We start from the raw sequence: 19,847 nt of genomic DNA, 5'->3' as shown, positions 1-19,847 counted from the left end.
TATATTTTATCAGAGATTCAAGCACTGAAACATTGGATTTTAGTTTCGACTGGTGTCATACCTTAGATAAAAATAGCTGACCATAATGCATTGTTGTTTCAGGGTCGGTATGCTCAAGCTGTGGCTACCACGCCAGTGTTGTTTGCGACAACTGTCCAGTGGCTGCGTTGTGCCTGAAGTGTGATGTGCAGCGTCACACGTCTCAGCCGTTTCATCGTCGACGGCACTGGGTTCGTGGGTTCCTGGAACCCTTGTCGCCTGGTGTCTCTGTCTCGGCTACAGGAGAATTCATTGAATTTGGTAAGTTTCCATTTTTTATGGTAGCCGCCCATTCCCCCATGCTCAAGATGTAACGACGTTATCTAGGCATCTTTTTGCCGGATTCACTCAATATTACTTTACTAATAGATCCACTGCCAGTCGTTCTTCCCTGGCGGTAGGAATAGGATGGTAAATATGCCCGTACGTATTGCATACTTACGTACGTATTGCATGTCCAGTTCAGGACGGGTCGCTGCCACTCGGCAGTAAAGCCTGAAACAGACTCTTTCCGCAGTCAGAAAATCGCATGCGAAAACCTAATCAAATACATGGAAGCACGCTCGCATCAATCGCACGCACCTCACGCATCTGATTGATACGGGAAAAATTACAATGTATTTGAATAGGTTCTCGCATGCGATTTCCTGAATGCGGGAAGAGTCTGTTTCAGCCTTAAGATAATTGTGTAAACTGTGTAAAAAGTACTTGCCATTTAGCTTCGGCAGTGACCTGTCCCGTGCTGAAGACATGGGTCAACCAATATCCTAGAATCGTAAAATTTAGTAATAAAATGGCACTCATGAAATATTTTCCCACTCATTTCTCCAGTTTTTTATTTTATTTTTCACTCCTTGGATATCGTGCTCTAGTTATCGTCTAAAAGATGTGGTTTAAAAACGTTTAGGATGCAGGTCACTCAGCGGGCCGCAGCTTCCGAAACACGCGCTGCGCTGTCGGAATAAAAATGTAAATGAGCTCAGAAACTAAATTTCAAAACCAGCGGGCAGTAAGCGCGCACGATGGGGTGGCATCACCGGATACTGGCGCCTGCTGCCCTGCAGTCTTTGAAAATGTTGCAAGGCGAATGCTTAGTCTGATTTTTTACCCTATTTGAATGTTTTTGTAAAATACGCGTCACTGTTATTGATTTTTTTTTTTTGCTTTTATATTTTTTAATCACGTTTATGCGTTGTGTTTATTAGTATGTCAACTTAAATGTAGTATCGTTTGTTTCAGCTCCCGTCTTGCCGCTGTACAGATCCAAGAAGGTTTGCCGAACTTGCAAAGCTGATTGCGAAATGCAGGCTTCCTCCGCGATGGTGATTGTCATCACCTTGCAAGGTATGTGATGTGTCTTCTTTTAATAAATTTAGTTGGGACGTTTTGCTTGGCGGGATACACGAGGACATAGCCCCGCTATACAGAGCTTCTTGCGCTGGGACGTAAGCTCTTACCACACGGAATTCATCGCTCTACCGACAGCTACCTGGACTGACTACATGCGACTACATGCGGCTATAGATGAAGCAGTTGTGTTATTTTATTGCGGATTGTCTTTTGATGAATGCACTATGAAATAACGTCAACACTCAACCATCACATGCTTGTTATTTTATTGAGACATTGCATTTCCTTATAGAAAGTCCAGGCCTTGAACCCAGCGATGCCTTTAAAGCTTCGGTTACAACGAATGCCCGGGTCATATCCAATGATCCCCTATATCTACCCTGACCAGTATAGCGCCTTTTGGGGCGACTAACGGAGCGAGCGAGGGGGTGAGTCTTGCACGTGCGAAATTTCGAGGGGGTACCTCCAACTGACTTGTGCACGGCACCCTACTGACTGGTCTCTAGCGATGTGCCAAATTTGGGCACAATCGGCCCAGCCGTTCTCGAGATCTGGAAGCGGCACCCTGCACGTGCGCACGTGCAAAATGGGTCCCAACTGACTTGTGCACGGCACCCTAGTAACCGGTCCCTAACTGTGTACCAAATTTGAGCGCAATCGGTCGAGCCGTTCTCGAGATCTGGAAACGACCCCTGCACGTGCGCACGTGCAGCGGCACCCCAACTCTGGCACATGGATATGCAGTGCCTAGTGGGTGCCTACCTACATGCCAACTTTCAGCGCAATCGGCCAAGTAGTTACCGAGATATTGCAACAATTACAAAAGTGACACCTCTTCGTTTTGCACGTGGCACGTGCATAAGGGGTCACCCACATGCATCGGGAATAGTCCAATACTTGGTAGAAGGAATGAAGCTACCCTACAAAAATTACCGCATGTAAATCGGTCAAGTGGTTGCTGAGATATAAGCCTCGCAAAAGCGTCCGCACGGCCGGCCGGCCGCTCATACTCAGAAATTTCCGTTATTCTACGTAAGACTCCGCTCGCTTCGCTCGCTCCGTAATAACCTGGGGACCAGTTTTTATCAGAGGGCAGAATGCGGCGTTCGAATTTCTATGCAATATGCATGTAAAGCATGTTAACCCTCGCCCGTATAGGGGGCGGGGGGTCGAACGGAACCCTTCCCCTCGGTTTTTCGCGAATAAATCGCGTAAAAAGCGGCTGATCGCGACGAAACTTTCATTACCCTCGAGTCAATCAATTTTACACCTACTCTAAAAAAAATTCATAACCCTGACCCAAATGACCTTTGACCCGTGACCTATTTCTTGGGGTCATGTTCGGCCGGAATCGCGATTCGGCGCATGTCGGCTCGCGTTAGCCGCGCGTTTGTAGTCTTCGTGGTTTAAAGCGTTCAAACATGGGATATGATGTTGGTTCCAAGCATTAGGGTGGGTGTCAAGGTCGACTGAATGTCAGGTCAGGTCATTGACCTTTGATGACCTTGGTTCAATTTTTCAAGCTTTACATGTTTCTAGGCTAGTTTTTTTTAGCTGAATTCGAATTTGGCAATCATTTGAACATTAACGAAGTAGTTTTGGTGCCTTCGTAACATATCATGCTGAAACATTTTCAAAATCTGACGTGGGAAATTTGTGCAAAATTTTGATAGGTTCGATGGGGAGCGCGTGGCGCGTGCCCAAAGAGCAATCGACCGAAATGGATTCATAACCAAATCCACTCAGGACCAATCCAACACCACGGATCGAAAATCACCCCTTATTCGCGTTGCGGAGCAAGCGGGTCACCCTAGTACCTCCGTAAGGTCGGACAGTTTGTTTCAAGTCCTCGGTCAGCCGGAGTTCTATAGCCTTGGGTCAGCCTGACAATTCTTTGCCTTCGCCCTACGGGCTCGTGCAAAAACTTGTCAGGCTGACCTCGGACTTAAAAAAATAAGCTGTATACCGGCCCCGGGAAGTATTATATATTACCATATGGTGGAGTATCTCTTAAGTATTGGCACGAGCGTTCGGAAAATGTTGGTATATGCTTTCGGCCCTGCTTTAGGTATCTGAGAAACGGTTTTGGACCGTGGTCATTTTTCGTATACCAGCAGATTGTTTTGAGGTCATTGACCCGTCTTTCAACATTGCTTACAAAGCTCATTTCTAGCTATGATTCTTTCTTCTTTGCGTTGCCCAGAAGACGGGATAACTTTGGTGGGCCATGTGGCGATATCTATCCGTAGGTACGAAACGCAAATAAACACCAATAATCAAATTTTTATTCAGGTAGGTACACGTCATTTTGGACTAGTCGACAGAGCAGTGTTGACAGCTCCGGGTGTTACCGTGCCGTGCTTCTTACTTCATTTTGATGTTCACGATTCCACGGTTGCTGATGTTGAACACGATATAAGGGGAGCTGGAAACTGATATTTCGAAGTAAGGCTTCAAATTCTTCACGCCTTGTTCACTTTTTTCTTAACGTTTCCCGACTTTTTGTTTTTTAATAACAAAACTCAATACAATCTTAATTGTCATCACCAAAGTCAAATCCTAAGAAACTGGTGAGAAGCGTGGTTTTAAGAACCGCACGTTCCGCACGTTCGCACGTTTACGGTAAGAACCGCACGTTCGCGCTAATGCTAAAGGCATACTCCGGCATATAGTAAAGCCAATTATGCCAATAGCCAAATTGATCCCATTCCTGAACTTTTTGAAGGTGGGAGGGTCCCTTTAATGCCGATTGCCGAAATGGCTCCTCAAACAGTCGAGGCGAATGTTTCAGTTCAAATGCAAAAGGGTATAGTAAAAGTGAAGAGTACAGTGAAGATTATCACAATGTGTGGTCCACCTAATACCGATGGTATTGGATCGATGGATTTTTTGCATTTGGCATTCACAATCTTTCCATTATTTGGCCTCCGGGCCCAGACTAATGTAGTTCTCTCAAATATAATGCAATATGACATACTTTCTCCCATTTTCAGGCCGCTTTGACCTGCATGTCCCGGTCTGGTTGTGTGCGACATGCGGGATAACGACAGAAGTCAGTCACATCGACTTAGTTCGCTGCGGTTTCTACAGAGCGTCTCCGGTCAGGCTGTCAACAGTCATTCATGAAGATGTATTCATCATGTGGCAAAAGCTGAGGTCGCGTTCTCCTGGAACGTCACTAACGGCCTACATTTCGTCGCTCGAGGAGCTCGGGAAGACCTATGGCTGTGTGAGTTGATGAATAGTTTTTGATGATTTTTCCAAGGTCCCTAACTGAATTTAATCTGATTGGAAGGCATAGCGTTATAAGTTAAAATAAAAGGTACGACCATTTTATGATTTATTTTTATAATAGTAGTGTTACTGAGATTTATTTCATTACCAAAGAGATTGCATCGAGTTTCAAAGGCGATATCATTCCACGTACTTTGATATAGCTTAACAAGATCTTATTGTACGCATCCCCTTAAATATAATATATGAGCCGGTATTCCCACTTCGAACTATAAGACCTGTTCACTTTCGTTAGATGTGTGTAAAAAGACGTAAAACTGAGGGACGTAACTGAAAAAAAAACTGGTTGGTGCACATTGGTTTCACAGACGATCAAATTCATTATTAATGATTTCTACTTTTGGTCCTATTTACCAGCCTTGCAGCTCGTATTTTCCGAGATTTCCAACTCCACAGAGATAGACGACTTGTCAAGAATTATGACTGAACTTATTTACCAGTAAAACGCCTTTTGGGCGAAGAACGAGCGAGCGAGATAGTGAGCCCTGCACGCGCGGAAGGGCGAGAGGGTACTTCCAACGGGCTTGTGGAAAGCACCCTTCTAACCGGTCGCTAGCGGTGTGCCAAATTTGAACGCAATCGGCCTAGCCGTTCCTGAGATCTGGAAGCGGCATTCTGCACGTGCGCACGTGCAAATGGGGTCCAAAATGACTTTTGCACGGCACCCTACTAACCGGTCTCCAACCCTGTACCAAATTTGAGCGCAATCGGCCCAGCCGTTCTCGAGATCTGGAAACGCCCCCTGCACGTGCGCACGTGCAGTAGCACCCCAACCTTAACACATGCAGATGAATTATCTGATGGAGACCTAACTGTGTACCGAGTTTCAATTCAATCGGCCCAACCGTTGTGCCGTTATTGAGGTTGCAATTATGGAGGTTCTTAAAAAATGTCCAACTTTACCACGCGCCACGTGCGGTGGTTGGCAAGAACGCATGGTGGCCATCACACCACAGAACTTTTACGTCCAAGTGACATTCAGTAAAGAAGACCGCTTGTCAATCGGATGTCCCGTTCCTAAGATATTAGATTTTGCAGAGCGTCCCCACGGCCGGCCGGCCGCTCATACTCAGGATTTTCCCTTAATTCAGTATGAACTCGCTCGCTCGCTGCGCTCGCTCGCTCGTAATAAGTAGCGCTGCATCTGAAATAACGGTATATTATAGTGTTAAAATCTTATTTTGAAAATATCATTTAAGGCTCCAATACAATGTGCGCTTACCAGATTTCTCAGTTATTTAGCCAGCAACCCTCGTGTTGTGTGCAAAGAAACGTTTACTGCGAGTGTCAAACTTATTTTTTAAAAAGCTAACTGTAGTAGCTCTACACTTTACAGTATTTTTGTCTCGGATTTTATTCAATTTGTGTTATTTACACCGAAAACGATAAAATAAGGATATCTAAAAAAGGAATATTTGTGAAAGCCATACATGCTGCAAAGTACATACCACGTATCCCGTCGTGCTACTTGAAACTGTTCGGGAGTTACAGGGGGCCGAAATAGGCCCCTTCACCCCCCACCCCCCCCCCCCCCCAACACACACATCTCCAACGCCACCGTCACCGCCACCACAAACGAGGCACATTGTCTGGATACACTAGTCAGTGGGAGGAGAGTCGGCTCGCGCTTAGTCATTTGAGTACGTTGTTGAGAACCATTGAGAGCTTTGACTGCGTACGAAAACTAACTTATAACTTTCATTTCAGGATAGACCGGTAGACTTCGAACGCCTGGAGAAGGCGTTTACGGAATGGACCTGCATACAGTTCGAACTTCAAGGCCTTCAAGGTTCGGACTTCATGGCTTGCGAGGCGTGCGGTGCTGAACCTCGTTGTGTTCATCTAGACGGCAATGCCAAGGTCTACCGGTATCGTTCGTCCGGAAGCAGTGAGATGGAATCTGCATATCATGTTGGAACATTCATCGAAGACAGAGATGCCGTCAACGCCCATGTCGACAAGATGAAGAGCGTGACCAAGGTCAGTACACTAGAGTGCGGTTGGGGAGCGTAACATATGCATTAATTATGCCTATATGTATTTGTATATGAGCCTGCGCCCCACTGGGCACGGTTCGTCGGAAGGTCATCTCAGGCTCAAAAGAAACGGTATATATCATTCGAAAGCTGACGGTGAGCTGATTCCAAAAATGTAATTTTTATCAAAATTGATCGATGGCCTTTTTTGAAAATTGCGTTTAAAACTTTATAATTTTTTAGTCGACGGGCTGTCCCGGGCATTCTTGAAAAATAAGCATGTTTTTTCGAGTTCCAGTGAAAGCTGAATGCCAAAAGAACAATATTTAGCGAAGCAATATTTCCAAACATTAACCCGCGCCCGGCTGGGGGTCCTGGATTTCCACGCCCTGCTGGGGGGGGGGGGTGTTTGAACACCCCCCCTTGTAACTCGGCTCCTGGGCCACGTAGCGATACGCGGAAGGCGGCGTTCGAAAGAGCGTCAAAAATAATGACGAAATCACTTCGGTCAATTTTTTGGTCAGGTCAAAGGTCAGGTCACCAGAGGTCATTGAAGGCAAAATTTCGCCGATTTCCAGGTCGAATATCGAAAATTTCCAAGAAGCCAACGCATAACTCGGGAACCAATAGAGCTACAGCGCCGCGGAAAAGCGCATTCGATAGCCCTATTAACGCCCTTTCTGAGTAATTCTCTCAGATTTGACCTAACGACAACGGTTTTGCCTGCAGGGGGCAAAAACTGCAAAAATAGTCGATTTTTTCGGAAACAGTTTTTCGGCAATAACTTTTGACCCAAGCCTTGTACGAGCTTACTTTTACCGGCATCGTGTTCCTCTCGTCAAGACGCATCGAATGAACTATAACTTGACCTTGAAAGGTCAACTTGAAAATTTGACCTCAGGTCAAGGTCATGACCTGACCGGAAAGGGTCATATTGCATATCAGTCGATCCGTATCGTCGAGCTGAACACATCTAAGGCGTTTTCATCGCTCTAGCATGCCTCTATCAAAAGTTATTTGCGAAAAACTGTTAGATACAATTCGTGACCTAAGATGACCTCAGGGCATAAACAAGGGTCATGGACACCATTTTCATGTTCAGTGTGACTAAACCACTTGTAATTCAGTGTTTGGGAGTGTTTATAATGTCTTTCGTCCAAAAGAGGCGCATTTCAATTTTCTCCCATTGACTTATAATGGGGAGGTCGCAAAATTGACCTGACCTTAGGTCACCGATATCAAAATTCCGAGATAAACATTTTATAGATACTGTTACTCTTATCAATCGCTGAAAGTTTCAAAGCGATCGGTCACTCGGTGTAGCTATGACAGACATTGAAACTTTTTATGAGGTGAGGTCACTTCAAGTGACCTGGTGACCTGACCTTGAATGACCTTGGTCTGAAATTTTCACAACATGTGTAGAATTGATGTATGATAAGGTATACCAAAAACGGCGGCGCTCCGCGCCGCCGTTTTTTAGATATTCGCGAAAAACCACAAGGGGGGTGTTCAAACACCCCCCCCCAGCAGGGCGCGGGTTAATATGCGTCTCCCACAGCCGACAATAAGGCGCAATCACACAGCTCAGTGTCACAATGGACCAAATTCAGCCACACAGAAGCGTGAAATGACCCTTATCGACTCGCAGACCCGGCGCTCTCGGCCCGCCTGACCGGCCACGGGAAGAACGTTCGGCTCTCGTTCTACTAAACAAATGTCATATTTGTCAGTTTTAACTGTCCACATCGCTATTAACCCTCTAGTGCCCCCGGTATCATATCTGTAAGTCAATTTGCAGAAAATTCGCCTGCTAATCATAGAGGTGAAAATTGTTGAAAACCCTGCAGTATCAGAAGTGGTACGTCTTGGCAACCACCTGGTGGCAAAATTTTTAAGTAATGATATCTCAGTTTCCCACCAGGTGATTTTGAAGAGGGTCAGTTTGTCCTTTGCTGAAAGTCAATTTGAGATGCAAGTGTAAATTTAAGCATTTAGAAAACAAAAAATTAGTTATTTGGAAAGAAACTTGGTATACTGTGAGACAAATGTTCAACATATATCAAAGTATGTTGCAAAACATCGCATCTATTTCAGGGTCAAAGATATGGACCCCTATTTTTGGGGATACTAGATATGATACAGTGGGCATAGCACTCCAATATTTTCTATGAATTTTTCGCCGCTGCAACATACGGTGTGCCAATACCATAGTTTTCTCCGGTGATAAGCATTGCAATGGCCTGTGAGTCATTGCAAATGACGATGGTACAAGATGCATAAATTTGTGAAGTTCGCACCTCTTGCGCCAGATGCTCCAGACTATTCCGCTCCAGACTTAAAATACCTATCATAACGATATTGGTACGCTTAGGCCGCCTCTCATCCTTGTCAATCTTCTAACATCTAGCTCTCTATGAGTGGCCTTATGCCTCATACATCTCGACTTTTCTAACGCTCGTAGGAATATGGTTTTGCAACTGTTTGACGATGACAATAGTGAACCTTTTGATCTGCAGGACACTAGCAGACCATATCTTCTAAAACCACGTTAGGAATGACATGCTATCGATGACAAGCTTGTTGATTTCAAGGAACGATCATCCGTGCGAGCATTTATACTCGTGAAACCAAAAATTGAGACTTGATGTTAGGGACAGGAGGATTCAGCGGTCTCTTGCACAATTTCGATATTCCAACAGGGGTTGTGGACGGGCTTATTTATGTCTTGTGGGTCTATGTGTTAGCTGGGCATGGATGAAGACTTGCATTAGCAGCCAGCCAGCATTTTTCATTCATATTGGAGAACGATTCACAATTTGTTTGCGATTCAGATCTCCTCCGTTCATCCCAGTAGTAAGAGATTGAATGTGGAGTGGAAAACTATATCGTCATCTTCAGAGGAAGCTCGCTAAACGGGCTCGCCATGAAGACAGACTCAGGGCCGAAGGGCGTGGTTCCTTTGATTTCCTATCTAAGAAGTAGGCAACCATGCACTGCTGCCAGGTTCCAGCAGGTGCCTGACACCTGGCAAGCATTTTCACTGCCAGGTATGTCATTTGTTGTCATATATTGACATATGCCGCCAACTATGGTAGCTGAGTGTCACTAAACAAAAAGGATTATACTAAAACATGGATACTACTTTTGTACTGACCATAAGAATAAAAGTTACGGCATTGCGTAATGCGTATGCTCACCTCCATATGAGGTCAATGAACATTGTGCAAGTTCCTGCCGATCGGTACACAGTTACCTATACCTTTGTTGTCTGACACGTACAACGGTTACTGCACTGGTCAGTGCGCGGCTGTTGTACTGACGCTGATGACATCAGGACCGCACGACCAGTCAAAGTAGTAACTGACGATTCACAGGCTGAGGGTTTCAGTCACCAGGGATTGTCCGGCTATCGTGAAGATAAACCAACATCGTCTTTGGCATTGATCCCGGTCCGTCGGCAGGCTGTCCAGCATTTTGCATCAGAACTGCTTCACTTCAACCACTTACCGCGAGCCAACTGTAATGTCTTCATTTCTATATCAAGTATGCATAACGCATCTACGTTTGAGAAGCATGGCCCACATGTCTGAATTATGAAAAAATTGCACAAGTGCAACGCGCTGTATCGTGGAAATTGAAGGAATAGAAGGCACTCGTAAATAGATGCCTATGATTAGCGTTGTTCCCTAAGCAGTAAGCACCGACTGAAAGGACATTTTGATACAAGAAGAATGCCAATGAAATATTAAGAAAATGTTCTGATAAAAGGTGCACAGTAAAGGATGTCCTGTTGGCATTTTACACATTGTAACTGCCACTTTTATCACTGAAATTTTTGATAATATATATTTTCTCATCTATGTCTTCACTTCCTTCTGTGTGGTCTGATACCACTAAAAATTAGCAAGTGGAATGCCCAATGTATCATATCTGATACAAAATTTATTTCCGAAATTTGAACTGCGAAAAAATATTTGACATCAGATTTCGAACAAGGGACCCAAAATGAGTCATATGTCACAAGGTGTTAATTTTTGGAACCGTGGAACTATGTGTGGGCATTAGAGGGTTAACCCGCGCCCGGCTGGGGGTCCTGGATTTCCACGCCCTGCGGGGGGGGGGGGGTGTTTGAACACCCCCCCCCCTTGTAACTCGGCTCCTGGGCCACGTAGCGATACGCGGAAGGCGGCGTTCGAAAGAACGTCAAAAATAATGACGAAATCACTTCGGTCAATTTTTTGGTCAGGTCAAAGGTCAGGTCACCAGAGGTCATTGAAGGCAAAATTTCGCCGATTTCCAGGTCAAATGTCGAAAAGTTCCAAGAAGCCAACGCATAACTCGGGAACCAATAGAGCTACAGCGCCGCGGAAAAGCGCATTCGATAGCCCTATTAACGCCCTTTCTGAGTAATTCTCTCAGATTTGACCTAACGTCAACGGTTTTGCCTGCAGGGGGCAAAAACTGCAAAAATAGCCGATTTTTTCGGAAACAGTTTTTCTGCAATAACTTTTGACCCAAGCCTTGTACGAGCTTACTTTTACCGGCATCGTGTTCCTCTCGTCAAGACGCATCGAATGAACTATAACTTGACCTTGAAAGGTCAGCTTGAAAATTTGACCTCAGGTCAAGGTCATGACCTGACCGGAAAGGGTCATGTTGCATATCAGTCGATCCGCATCGTCGAGCTGAACACATATAAGGCGTTTTCATCGCTCTAGCATGCCTCTATCAAAAGTTATTTGCGAAAAACTGTTAGATACCATTCGTGACCTAAGATGACCTCAGGGCATAAACAGGGGGTCACGGACACCATTTTCATGTTCAGTGTGTCTAAACCACTTGTAATTCGGTATTTGGGAGTGTTTATAATGCCTTTCGTCCAAAAGAGACGCATTTCAATTTTCTCCCATTGACTTATAATGGGGAGGTCGCAAAATTGACCTGACCTTAGGTCATCGATATCAAAATTCTGAGATATACATTTTGTACATGCTATTGCTGTTAGCAATCGCTGAAAGTTTCAAAGCGATCGGTCACTCGGTGTAGCTATGACAGACATTGAAACTTTTTATGAGGTGAGGTCACTTCAAGTGACCTGGTGACCTGACCTTGAATGACCTTGGTCTGAAATTTTCACAACATGTGTAGAATTGATGTATGATAAGGTGTACCAAAAACGGCGGCGCTCCGCGCCGCCGTTTTTGAAATATTCGCGAAAAACCACAAGGGGGGGTGTTCAAACACCCCCCCAGCAGGGCGCGGGTTAAAGTTATTCAGGATACCTGTGAAGAAAATTCATTGTTCTGCTTGATTTACAGCATGCTTTAATTTACATTTTTCTTATACATGTTTTGTTCCATCCAGCTGCGCTCAGTCCCGCGCAGGGGAAGTGAGCGGGGTTTCACTGTCAGAGGCTGTATAACTGGTGACAGCTGCTCGGCCGTGAGACCGGTCAAAGGTTACCCTGCCCCACTGGGCGCTACCCCCACTCCACCTGAGCTGAGGCCGGTGCAACCTCTGACATTTCAGCGCGGCCAATTTTCCTTATATGGGCATGATACCAAGCTCAATGGAGCAAAGTAGACATGAACAAATGCAAATTAATGCATGATGTGAAGATGACAGGACAATGAATTTTCTTCACAGGTATCCTGAATAACTTGAATAGCGATGTGGACAGTTAAACTGACAAATATGACATTTGTTTAGTAGAACGAGAGCCGAACGTTCTTTCTGTGGCCGGTCAGGCGGGCCGGGTCTGCGCGTCGATAAGGGTCATTTCACGCTTCTGTGTGGCTGAATTTGGTCCATTGTGACACTGAGCTGTGTGATTGCGCCTTATTGTCGGCTGTGGGAGACGCATATTAATGTTTAAAATATTGCTTCGCCAAATATTGTTCTTTTGGCATTCAGCTTTCACTGGAACTCAAAAATACCTGTTTATGTTTTCAAGAATGTCCGGGACAGCCCGTTGAATAAAAGATTATAAAGTTTTTACAAAAAACGCAATTTTCAAAAAAGGCCATCGATCGATTTTGATAAAAATTACATTTTTGGATTCAGCTCACCGTCAGCTTTTGAATGGTACATATCGTTTCTTTTGAGCCTGAGATGATCTTCCGACGAACCGTGTGGGAGCGCAATCCTCTCCTTCAAACCTAATTTGGTTTATTAGTTTCTAAACGAGAAGGCGCAGCGCCACCATATTTGGTCTACTCTTTGAGAATCAAATTTGCGTACACCGACAATTTTGTCAATGCTTTCGTACGTCGGCGTGAGATGACTTTCACCAAGTGTTTGTGGGAAGCGCTCTGCTGCCTAGAGTAAAAGAGATCAAGCAAATAACTTTCACCCAAAAAAATGTCTTGTTAACCCGCGCCGTGCTAGGTTTGAAAAATACCTCAGTTATGTGCGAATGCGATTGGATGAGCACTCGTGCAGGTGTGCCGTCCAAGCAAATAGCACTATCACTCTTATTCATTTTTACTGGTTCTTTTTTTTCAGACAAGCAACCGGTGCGGGCTCTCCACTTGGACTGCTGGGAGAAATGACGCGGAAGCACTGCCATCCAAGCGGTCCCAAGATGAGACTGGGTTGGTTACAGCCACATGCCGTCACAGTGTCATCCTGGGTGGTGTAAATATGTACAGAGGAGAATCATTTGCATATAGTCACTTTCTCCACCAAGAACGCTTCCCTCATGTCCAGTACTTTGCGAGTGACATTGTATGCAAATACTGGCCTTGGGCGCAGCGTGTTTCGAGAAGATGGCCAGAATACAGCACCGGCGACTCCATGCCCTTCCTCAGCGTGATGCATGCTACTGGACATGCGTATTACTGCCAGGTATGCTCATTTTGTCATGTTTGGTTCCCTCGTCTACCTCATAACCCACATGTCACTTTGGCTTTCATTGTTATTTTCCTTATTATTTTCAGTGTTATTCATTAAATATTTGTCCACACTGGTTTATCATTATTATTTGTATTATTATTAGTATACCTAATGGGTGAGTAGTTGAAATCCGGACGACATTTTGACGCTTCATATTGTCGAATGTAGGAGGGGTATTAATAAAATAATATCATCACCTAAAAGCCCGTTAAAAATGCTACCAATTGGCACCAAAAATATAACAGGGATGTTAGTTAATTGACGCTCATTGGCCAATTTAGAAGCTTTGTAAACAGCTGAAGTTCGCGAAATAGCCGCAGATTTTGTCACTTAAATTCCATACCGACCAAAAACATTCGAACAGGATCATTGTACGTCCGATTTGGTGGCAAGAAGCACCTTTTGTGACGTCTTTGAACATTTTTATCAGTGGTCCTGATGGTGATTTGGCAGAATATGCCAATTTAAGCCGATGGAATAGTTCCAGAAAACGGGTTATGGTATTGCTCGTCATAAGCCCGAGTGACATCAAATTCATAATCCATTTTTAAGCGTTGCATGGCAATAGTGGACGGATTTCTGCAGGGAAAATAGCGTAAAGTGAGGAGACATTTACCATTACTTGAAGATAAGTGTCCCAACAAAGTGGACTCCAAAATATTCAACTTCAAAGTTGCAGCACTTTGAATTTAGAGGGGCTAATGTATTTGAAGGCTCTGAGTGTGGGAGGTGGGAGGGTCCCAAACTTCGGGCTCTAAATTATGCCATAGACCTGGTCCCTGGAATAGCGCAATCAAGGGATAGAGCACAGGGTCAACGCAACAAGCTCCGCTTAGCGGGGCTTTGTCCTTGGGAATCCCTCCAAGGAAAAGGTTCGGGCTAAATTTACAATAAAGAAAAATCACAGTACCCGAATACGGTCATAGCCGCGACCATTTTCAAACTACCTGTGTTTTGAAAATGTGTTGTGTTCCGGTATTTGTGTTGCAGATCACGTTCGGCGGCTTCTGGCGGGATGGTTCTGGGTGGTCTATTATGGAAACCACCGAGATTGCCAACGCCTTCCTCAGCCGGGCCGCAAATACGACCAAATACATGACGGCTGCACAACGCAACGACGCGCTTACTGGTATGGTCCTCAAGTACAATGAGGAAAAGCACGAGCGCATGCCCAGACTTCTGGTCAGTAGGCTGCAAGATGCCGAGAAAAGGATCCCTGAGCTTCAGTGCACGCTAACCTCGCTGCTCGATGAGCATGGTGTCTCCCAGGACCGGATAGCTGCTCTGGTGGAAGACCTGAGAAATCTGGCTCGGGCGCTAAGCAGCCGCGACGTGCAGTCCGACGGCCGGAACCTGGAAAACGCCATCGAGATGACCAGCGACAGCCTGCGGGTCCGTCTCGCGGCGGTCACCAACGTGGCCAGCTCGGCCAAGCAGAGAAGGCGCTGCCGAAGACTCGCGACAACAGACAAGGCCAGGCTCGCGAAGCTGCTGAAGCGCTACGAGCGCGAAACTGGCGAAAATGTTGCGATGGCTGATGCTGTGGAAGGGGTCTTCCCATGGCATGTCCAGCCCACTGAAAGTGGTGGGCTGACCCTGTCAGTGAAGCGCGCCATCTGCGACACCCACATGCGGCTGCAGCGATCGCTGGAAGAGCTGGGAATCGTAAGGGAGGAAATGGAGCGCCTGCTGAATCACTCGAGAACTGCAATCGCCCAGCTCATCCACACCCTCAAGGTCAGTGCCAGCCATGCTTTGAACACATCCAACGTTTGCTTAATGTGTAAGTTGGAAGGATATGCCAAAACTGACGTCATTGTCGACACGCACATAGCCAGAGACTGCTTGAGGGAAGTCAAATTGAACCAGGCGGTTTAATTTCGGAAATATGAGACAGCCACCTTGTATTTATTGTTATTTAATTCTTTTGATGCCTTTTATTTACCATTTACTTGAAAACTGCCATCTGCATAGCTACCTCCTTTCACGCAATTTTCGTTGGTTTTCTTCAAAATAAAATAACAGTGAAATCAACACCACGCCCCATCCCGTCCCACCACCTCGCTTTTGTGTTTTATCATAACTTAGCACGTCGTGACTTCTATCGTCAGGTTGTGGAAGAGCAGCTGGATCGCGATCAAGCAGAAAGGACATCTCTCATACACCTGACTGCGACGAGCAACCGGTATTGCATCCAGGAGGAATCGGAGGCTACACTCCGTGGTCTCCGGGCTCTGATGTGCCAGGCGATTGCTGAGCGGCAGACGTACCTGGACATTGCGCAATCCTTGCTGCAGCAGTATTTGCCAGGTACATGTCTATTTATATGCATGCTGATGATGTGTTGACATACTCACTCGCCAAAAATTTAGTAAAATTGCGTGGGCCTACCTCCATTTAGCGTTCCGAATATTAACCCGCGCCAGACATGGGCACGGATCCCAGACAACCAATCACGGAAATCGAGATGGCCATTAGATTGACGGTCTTAAAGCATGAAATTATGGTGGAAAACATGGCTAATAGAAGCCTCTCAATGAACCAACTATTTTGCATTCCTTCAGAGTTAACAGTTCTAAGTAAATCCCTCAAGATCCATCTCGGATCCATGATTCTTGATCGTGGATCCGAGATGGATCTTGAGGGATTTTCTGAAAACTGTAAGCTCTGAGCGGATGCAAAATAGTTGGTTCGTTGGAGGCATCTATTAGCTATGTTTTCCACAATAATTCCACGTTTTAAAGGTAGTGTGCCAGCTTTCCTGGACCATATGGAGTTAATGACCCGGATAAGGAGAACCGGATTTTTAGAACTCATCCATACCTTCAAAACTCATGGAAACGTCTTAAATTCTTCAAATTTTGAGTACCCCAGTGCGAAACTCGCCCCGACGTGTTGTCGGTCGTCGGTCGGGTTGTCTGGGGTCCGTGCCCATGTCTGACCCGCGCCGTGCCACTGCTCCGGCCCGAATGCCTCTTGTCGGGGAGGGGGCGTTTTTACGCCCCCTCCCCCTTAACCCGCGCCCTGGTGGGGGCTATTTTTTGCCCCCCCCCCCCCTCCAGACTTTTCTATATATCTTCAGAACCGCTGCGCCGATCGTCACCAAACTTTCAGTACCGTAAAGTGGGGCTATTTGAGACAGCATTTAAAATCGCTATAAAATGAAGATCGTTTGATTTTTGTGTGATATTTTTTGCTCAGGGAGGTGTGGAATCGAGCAGTAAATCGCCTGAGCAAAATTAAGCATAAATTTAAGTGGTTTTTATTTTATAGCAATTTTAAATACTGTCTCAAATAGCCCCACCTTACGGTACCTCCCCGGGCATCAATTTTACACATTGTGACCAAAAAATTTCCAAAGGCTATGATAGGTTGGCCGCAAATGACGTCATGTTCTGCCGTTTTCGACCCATAAAAAGCTTTCGCGGGAAGAGCTGTCAGGCCTATAGCGTTGAAGATGCAGAAAAACGTCTAAGACATAAAAGGTGTAGAATTACCAGAAGTACAAATTGACTATATCGAAATTATGATTTTTTAATGTTGACCCCCAAAAATAAAAATAATGAATATAATTGCCAAAAAAAATCCAAAAAGTTTTCGACCTTCGAAAAAACGGAATATATGTGATAGACCTTACCGTCTTCTATTCACATACCAAATTTTAGATCGATAGCTCTCTTTGGCCAAATTATAGCGAAAAAAAAAACTGTTCAAAATTGATGACGTCAAATTTCCAAACTCAATTTTTAGCAATTTTTACCACGTAGCGCAAAACAAAGACCACCATTAGACTGGCCGTAACGAGCTGCATCGAATCAATACCCATTTTATGCAAAAATATCAACTTTGAAATTTGCCCTTTTTTACCTGTTGACCTGACCCCCACCAGGAAGTGACCTAAACCGTTCCTGATTGTCTTATCAACACCATTGAGTTTGAAATGAAAAATTGGCCATAAAACATGCATCACACAGCCCTAGTAAAATTGGGTTCATGTGCTGACCCTTAGTGACCTGACCTGTGACCTGACCTGGTGTTATCAGTGACCTCTAATAGCAACATATGCACCAGGAAACTGACGCCCTATCGCTGATTTTTGATAAAATGCGTTTTATTCGATGCTATAGCGCATTTCCTGCATAGAAGACCCGTGACCGGCAAAACATTTTATCTTTGACCTGACCTATGACGTCATCGGTGACCCCGAGGTCAATGAAATTGGATTTCTTTCGACAAATTTGACTGGGCCTTCGAACGCCGTTTGAATTTTGTGGATCGGTCCAGTAGTTTCGGAGATACGGGGGGGGGGGCAAAAAATAGCCCCCCCCCCCCCACACACACCAGGTCGCGTTTTAAACAGACCTCACCAGGGCGCGGGTTAAGCAGTCTGCTACTGGGCATCAAAGTGCATAACTAGAAAGACCAAATATCGACTGTGGAAAATTAAACAATTGGTGAACTAATATCAAATTAAGGCCTGAAATTTGAACTATTGACGTTGTCGACCGGTGATGGGTGGCGAATAGCGGCAGCGCGATTGGCTTGATTGTAATCGTGATTTGTGTTTCCGACAGGACGAGATGAGCGCCCACTGTGACGAGGACGAGGAGCAGAAGGCCGAGTGCAGCGTCTGATCGGCCTGTAAACCGCCTTATGGAGATATTCCAGAGGAAGGTGGAAACATCGCAACACAGTGCGGACCGTATCATCCAGCTACCGTTCGGGATGCTGCCACTGGCTGCTGTTCGCATGCTGCCCCCGTCTAGTGTGGATTAATACAGTTTTGCGCTGAGACATCTGTCGCCTTTGGACGCTCCCTGGAGCCTCGTACCACATGCAGACCGAGCTGAGACGACAACACGACATAGCCCTTTTGTGCCTTTTCTCGAGAAACTGTATTTTCGGGGGGATGGTGGTGGCCACCAAGAACCCCAATAATTGTGCTGAAATGGCACAGTATCGCTGTCTGTTAGATTTCCGGACGAGATGGCTACCGTCGAATAATGGTCCTTGGTTGTCCAAGAAGTCGTCGAGTTGTGCTCAAATTTTCCCACCTTGAGATAGGGCTGCGGGGTCGATGAATTTTAAGGCGATTCCGACTCCGGCTTCGGACGGTTCTATTAAAATTCGTATAATGATATTGAATTTAAGTTAATAATGGAGATGCCTTTATCCTGCCTGAAACGGCCCCTTATGTGTTCCAAGGCTTTGCGTTGCAAATATGCATTAAAAATAGCCATGCAGAATTAAAACCCAAGTTTTGGGGTATTCACCGTCTTCTGCTTCTTTCGGTGAAAACGTTCGTCCAAAACAGCAAAATGTTTTTTCGACAAAATCTAATTTCGAGCGCAGTATCGTCAGAAACAGGTGCAGTGCATGACGTTGAGCCATGCAGCGTTATCTCCGATTCCGGAGTCTGAGCCGATTTTGGCGGCTCCGACTCCGGGCAGAACTGTCGACTCCGAGCGACTCTAACTCCGACTCCGCAGCCCTGCCTGAAGTGATACCAGATAGTTTTTTTTTTTCTTCAAAAGAGCGACTCCCGGCTCACATGGCGGACACGCCTTTCTCGCCGGAGTCAATCACACGGCGGACTGGCCTTCATACACGCACTCTGGTTTTCCGGCCCGCCGCTCCACACACATGAATCACGCGCTCGATATTGCCCTTACACCCCTCCATGGTGCCGAGACGGGCGGGAAGGCAGCGCGGAAGACGGGCACCCCGAGCCGAACGGCGGCGGCTACTGCAACACAGCACATGCTGGTAAACGATGGGCGGCGACAGCGAGTGACAAGTGAAAAACGAATATGTATGATCAGCAGTGCATATGGTACAATTGATTCAATTTGTGGTAGTGTACGAACAAAAATGAATATATGCCGACTGTAATAATGACAAATCAACAACCTCCAACAATTAACCTCAGACAGAAACAGGCGAACAGAAGATTGCAAACAAGGAATAAAAGCAAGATAAAGACAAAATCTGTCAAACTGAGGAAGACAGGCTATCACATGATAGGCAAAAAAGCCAACAATAAACTATTAAACACTAGCAGCGGGCCAGCGGCCCACCGTCCCACGCCGACTCCCACTTACCAGCCTACAACACCCCATCCTTCCACACCCTCCCTCCCCCCTCCCCTCCCCGCCCTCGTAATGGCACTCTCTCCCAGGTATCCGCCGCGATCACCGAGTCCTCTTTCCTTCCCAAGACGCCTCAGCCACGGTGTCGTATAAGCTAGTCGGGCTACTGTCTGTGGGCGCGACTACGGTGGCTCGCCGGGCG

At 45.8% G+C, this 19,847-nt stretch overlaps 1 protein-coding gene across 3 annotated transcripts in view; it reads left to right on the top strand.

The window, feature by feature from the left end:
- The window catches only part of LOC122393082, a 33,153-nt gene extending 14,801 nt beyond the window's left edge, over nt 1–18,352 (top strand). For all 3 annotated transcript variants that reach the window (XM_043388708.1, XM_043388706.1, XM_043388707.1), the window contains exons 5-12: nt 103–300; nt 1,279–1,383; nt 4,383–4,618; nt 6,391–6,663; nt 13,167–13,508; nt 14,547–15,293; nt 15,668–15,866; nt 18,131–18,352. In XM_043388708.1, the coding sequence (XP_043244643.1) occupies nt 103–300; nt 1,279–1,383; nt 4,383–4,618; nt 6,391–6,663; nt 13,167–13,508; nt 14,547–15,293; nt 15,668–15,866; nt 18,131–18,153 (2,123 nt within the window). In that variant the 3' untranslated portion in view covers nt 18,154–18,352. The remainder of the gene's footprint in view (nt 1–102; nt 301–1,278; nt 1,384–4,382; nt 4,619–6,390; nt 6,664–13,166; nt 13,509–14,546; nt 15,294–15,667; nt 15,867–18,130) is intronic.
- Nucleotides 18,353–19,847: the final 1,495 nt, after the last annotated feature.

This window comes from Amphibalanus amphitrite, unplaced genomic scaffold (genome assembly GCF_019059575.1).
Source record: "Amphibalanus amphitrite isolate SeventyFive unplaced genomic scaffold, NRLGWU_Aamphi_draft 000514F_arrow, whole genome shotgun sequence".
Taxonomy (NCBI): Eukaryota; Metazoa; Arthropoda; class Thecostraca; order Balanomorpha; family Balanidae; genus Amphibalanus; species Amphibalanus amphitrite.
The sequence above is the reverse complement of the archived record's forward strand: the minus strand, read 5'-3'. Positions and strand labels throughout refer to the sequence as shown.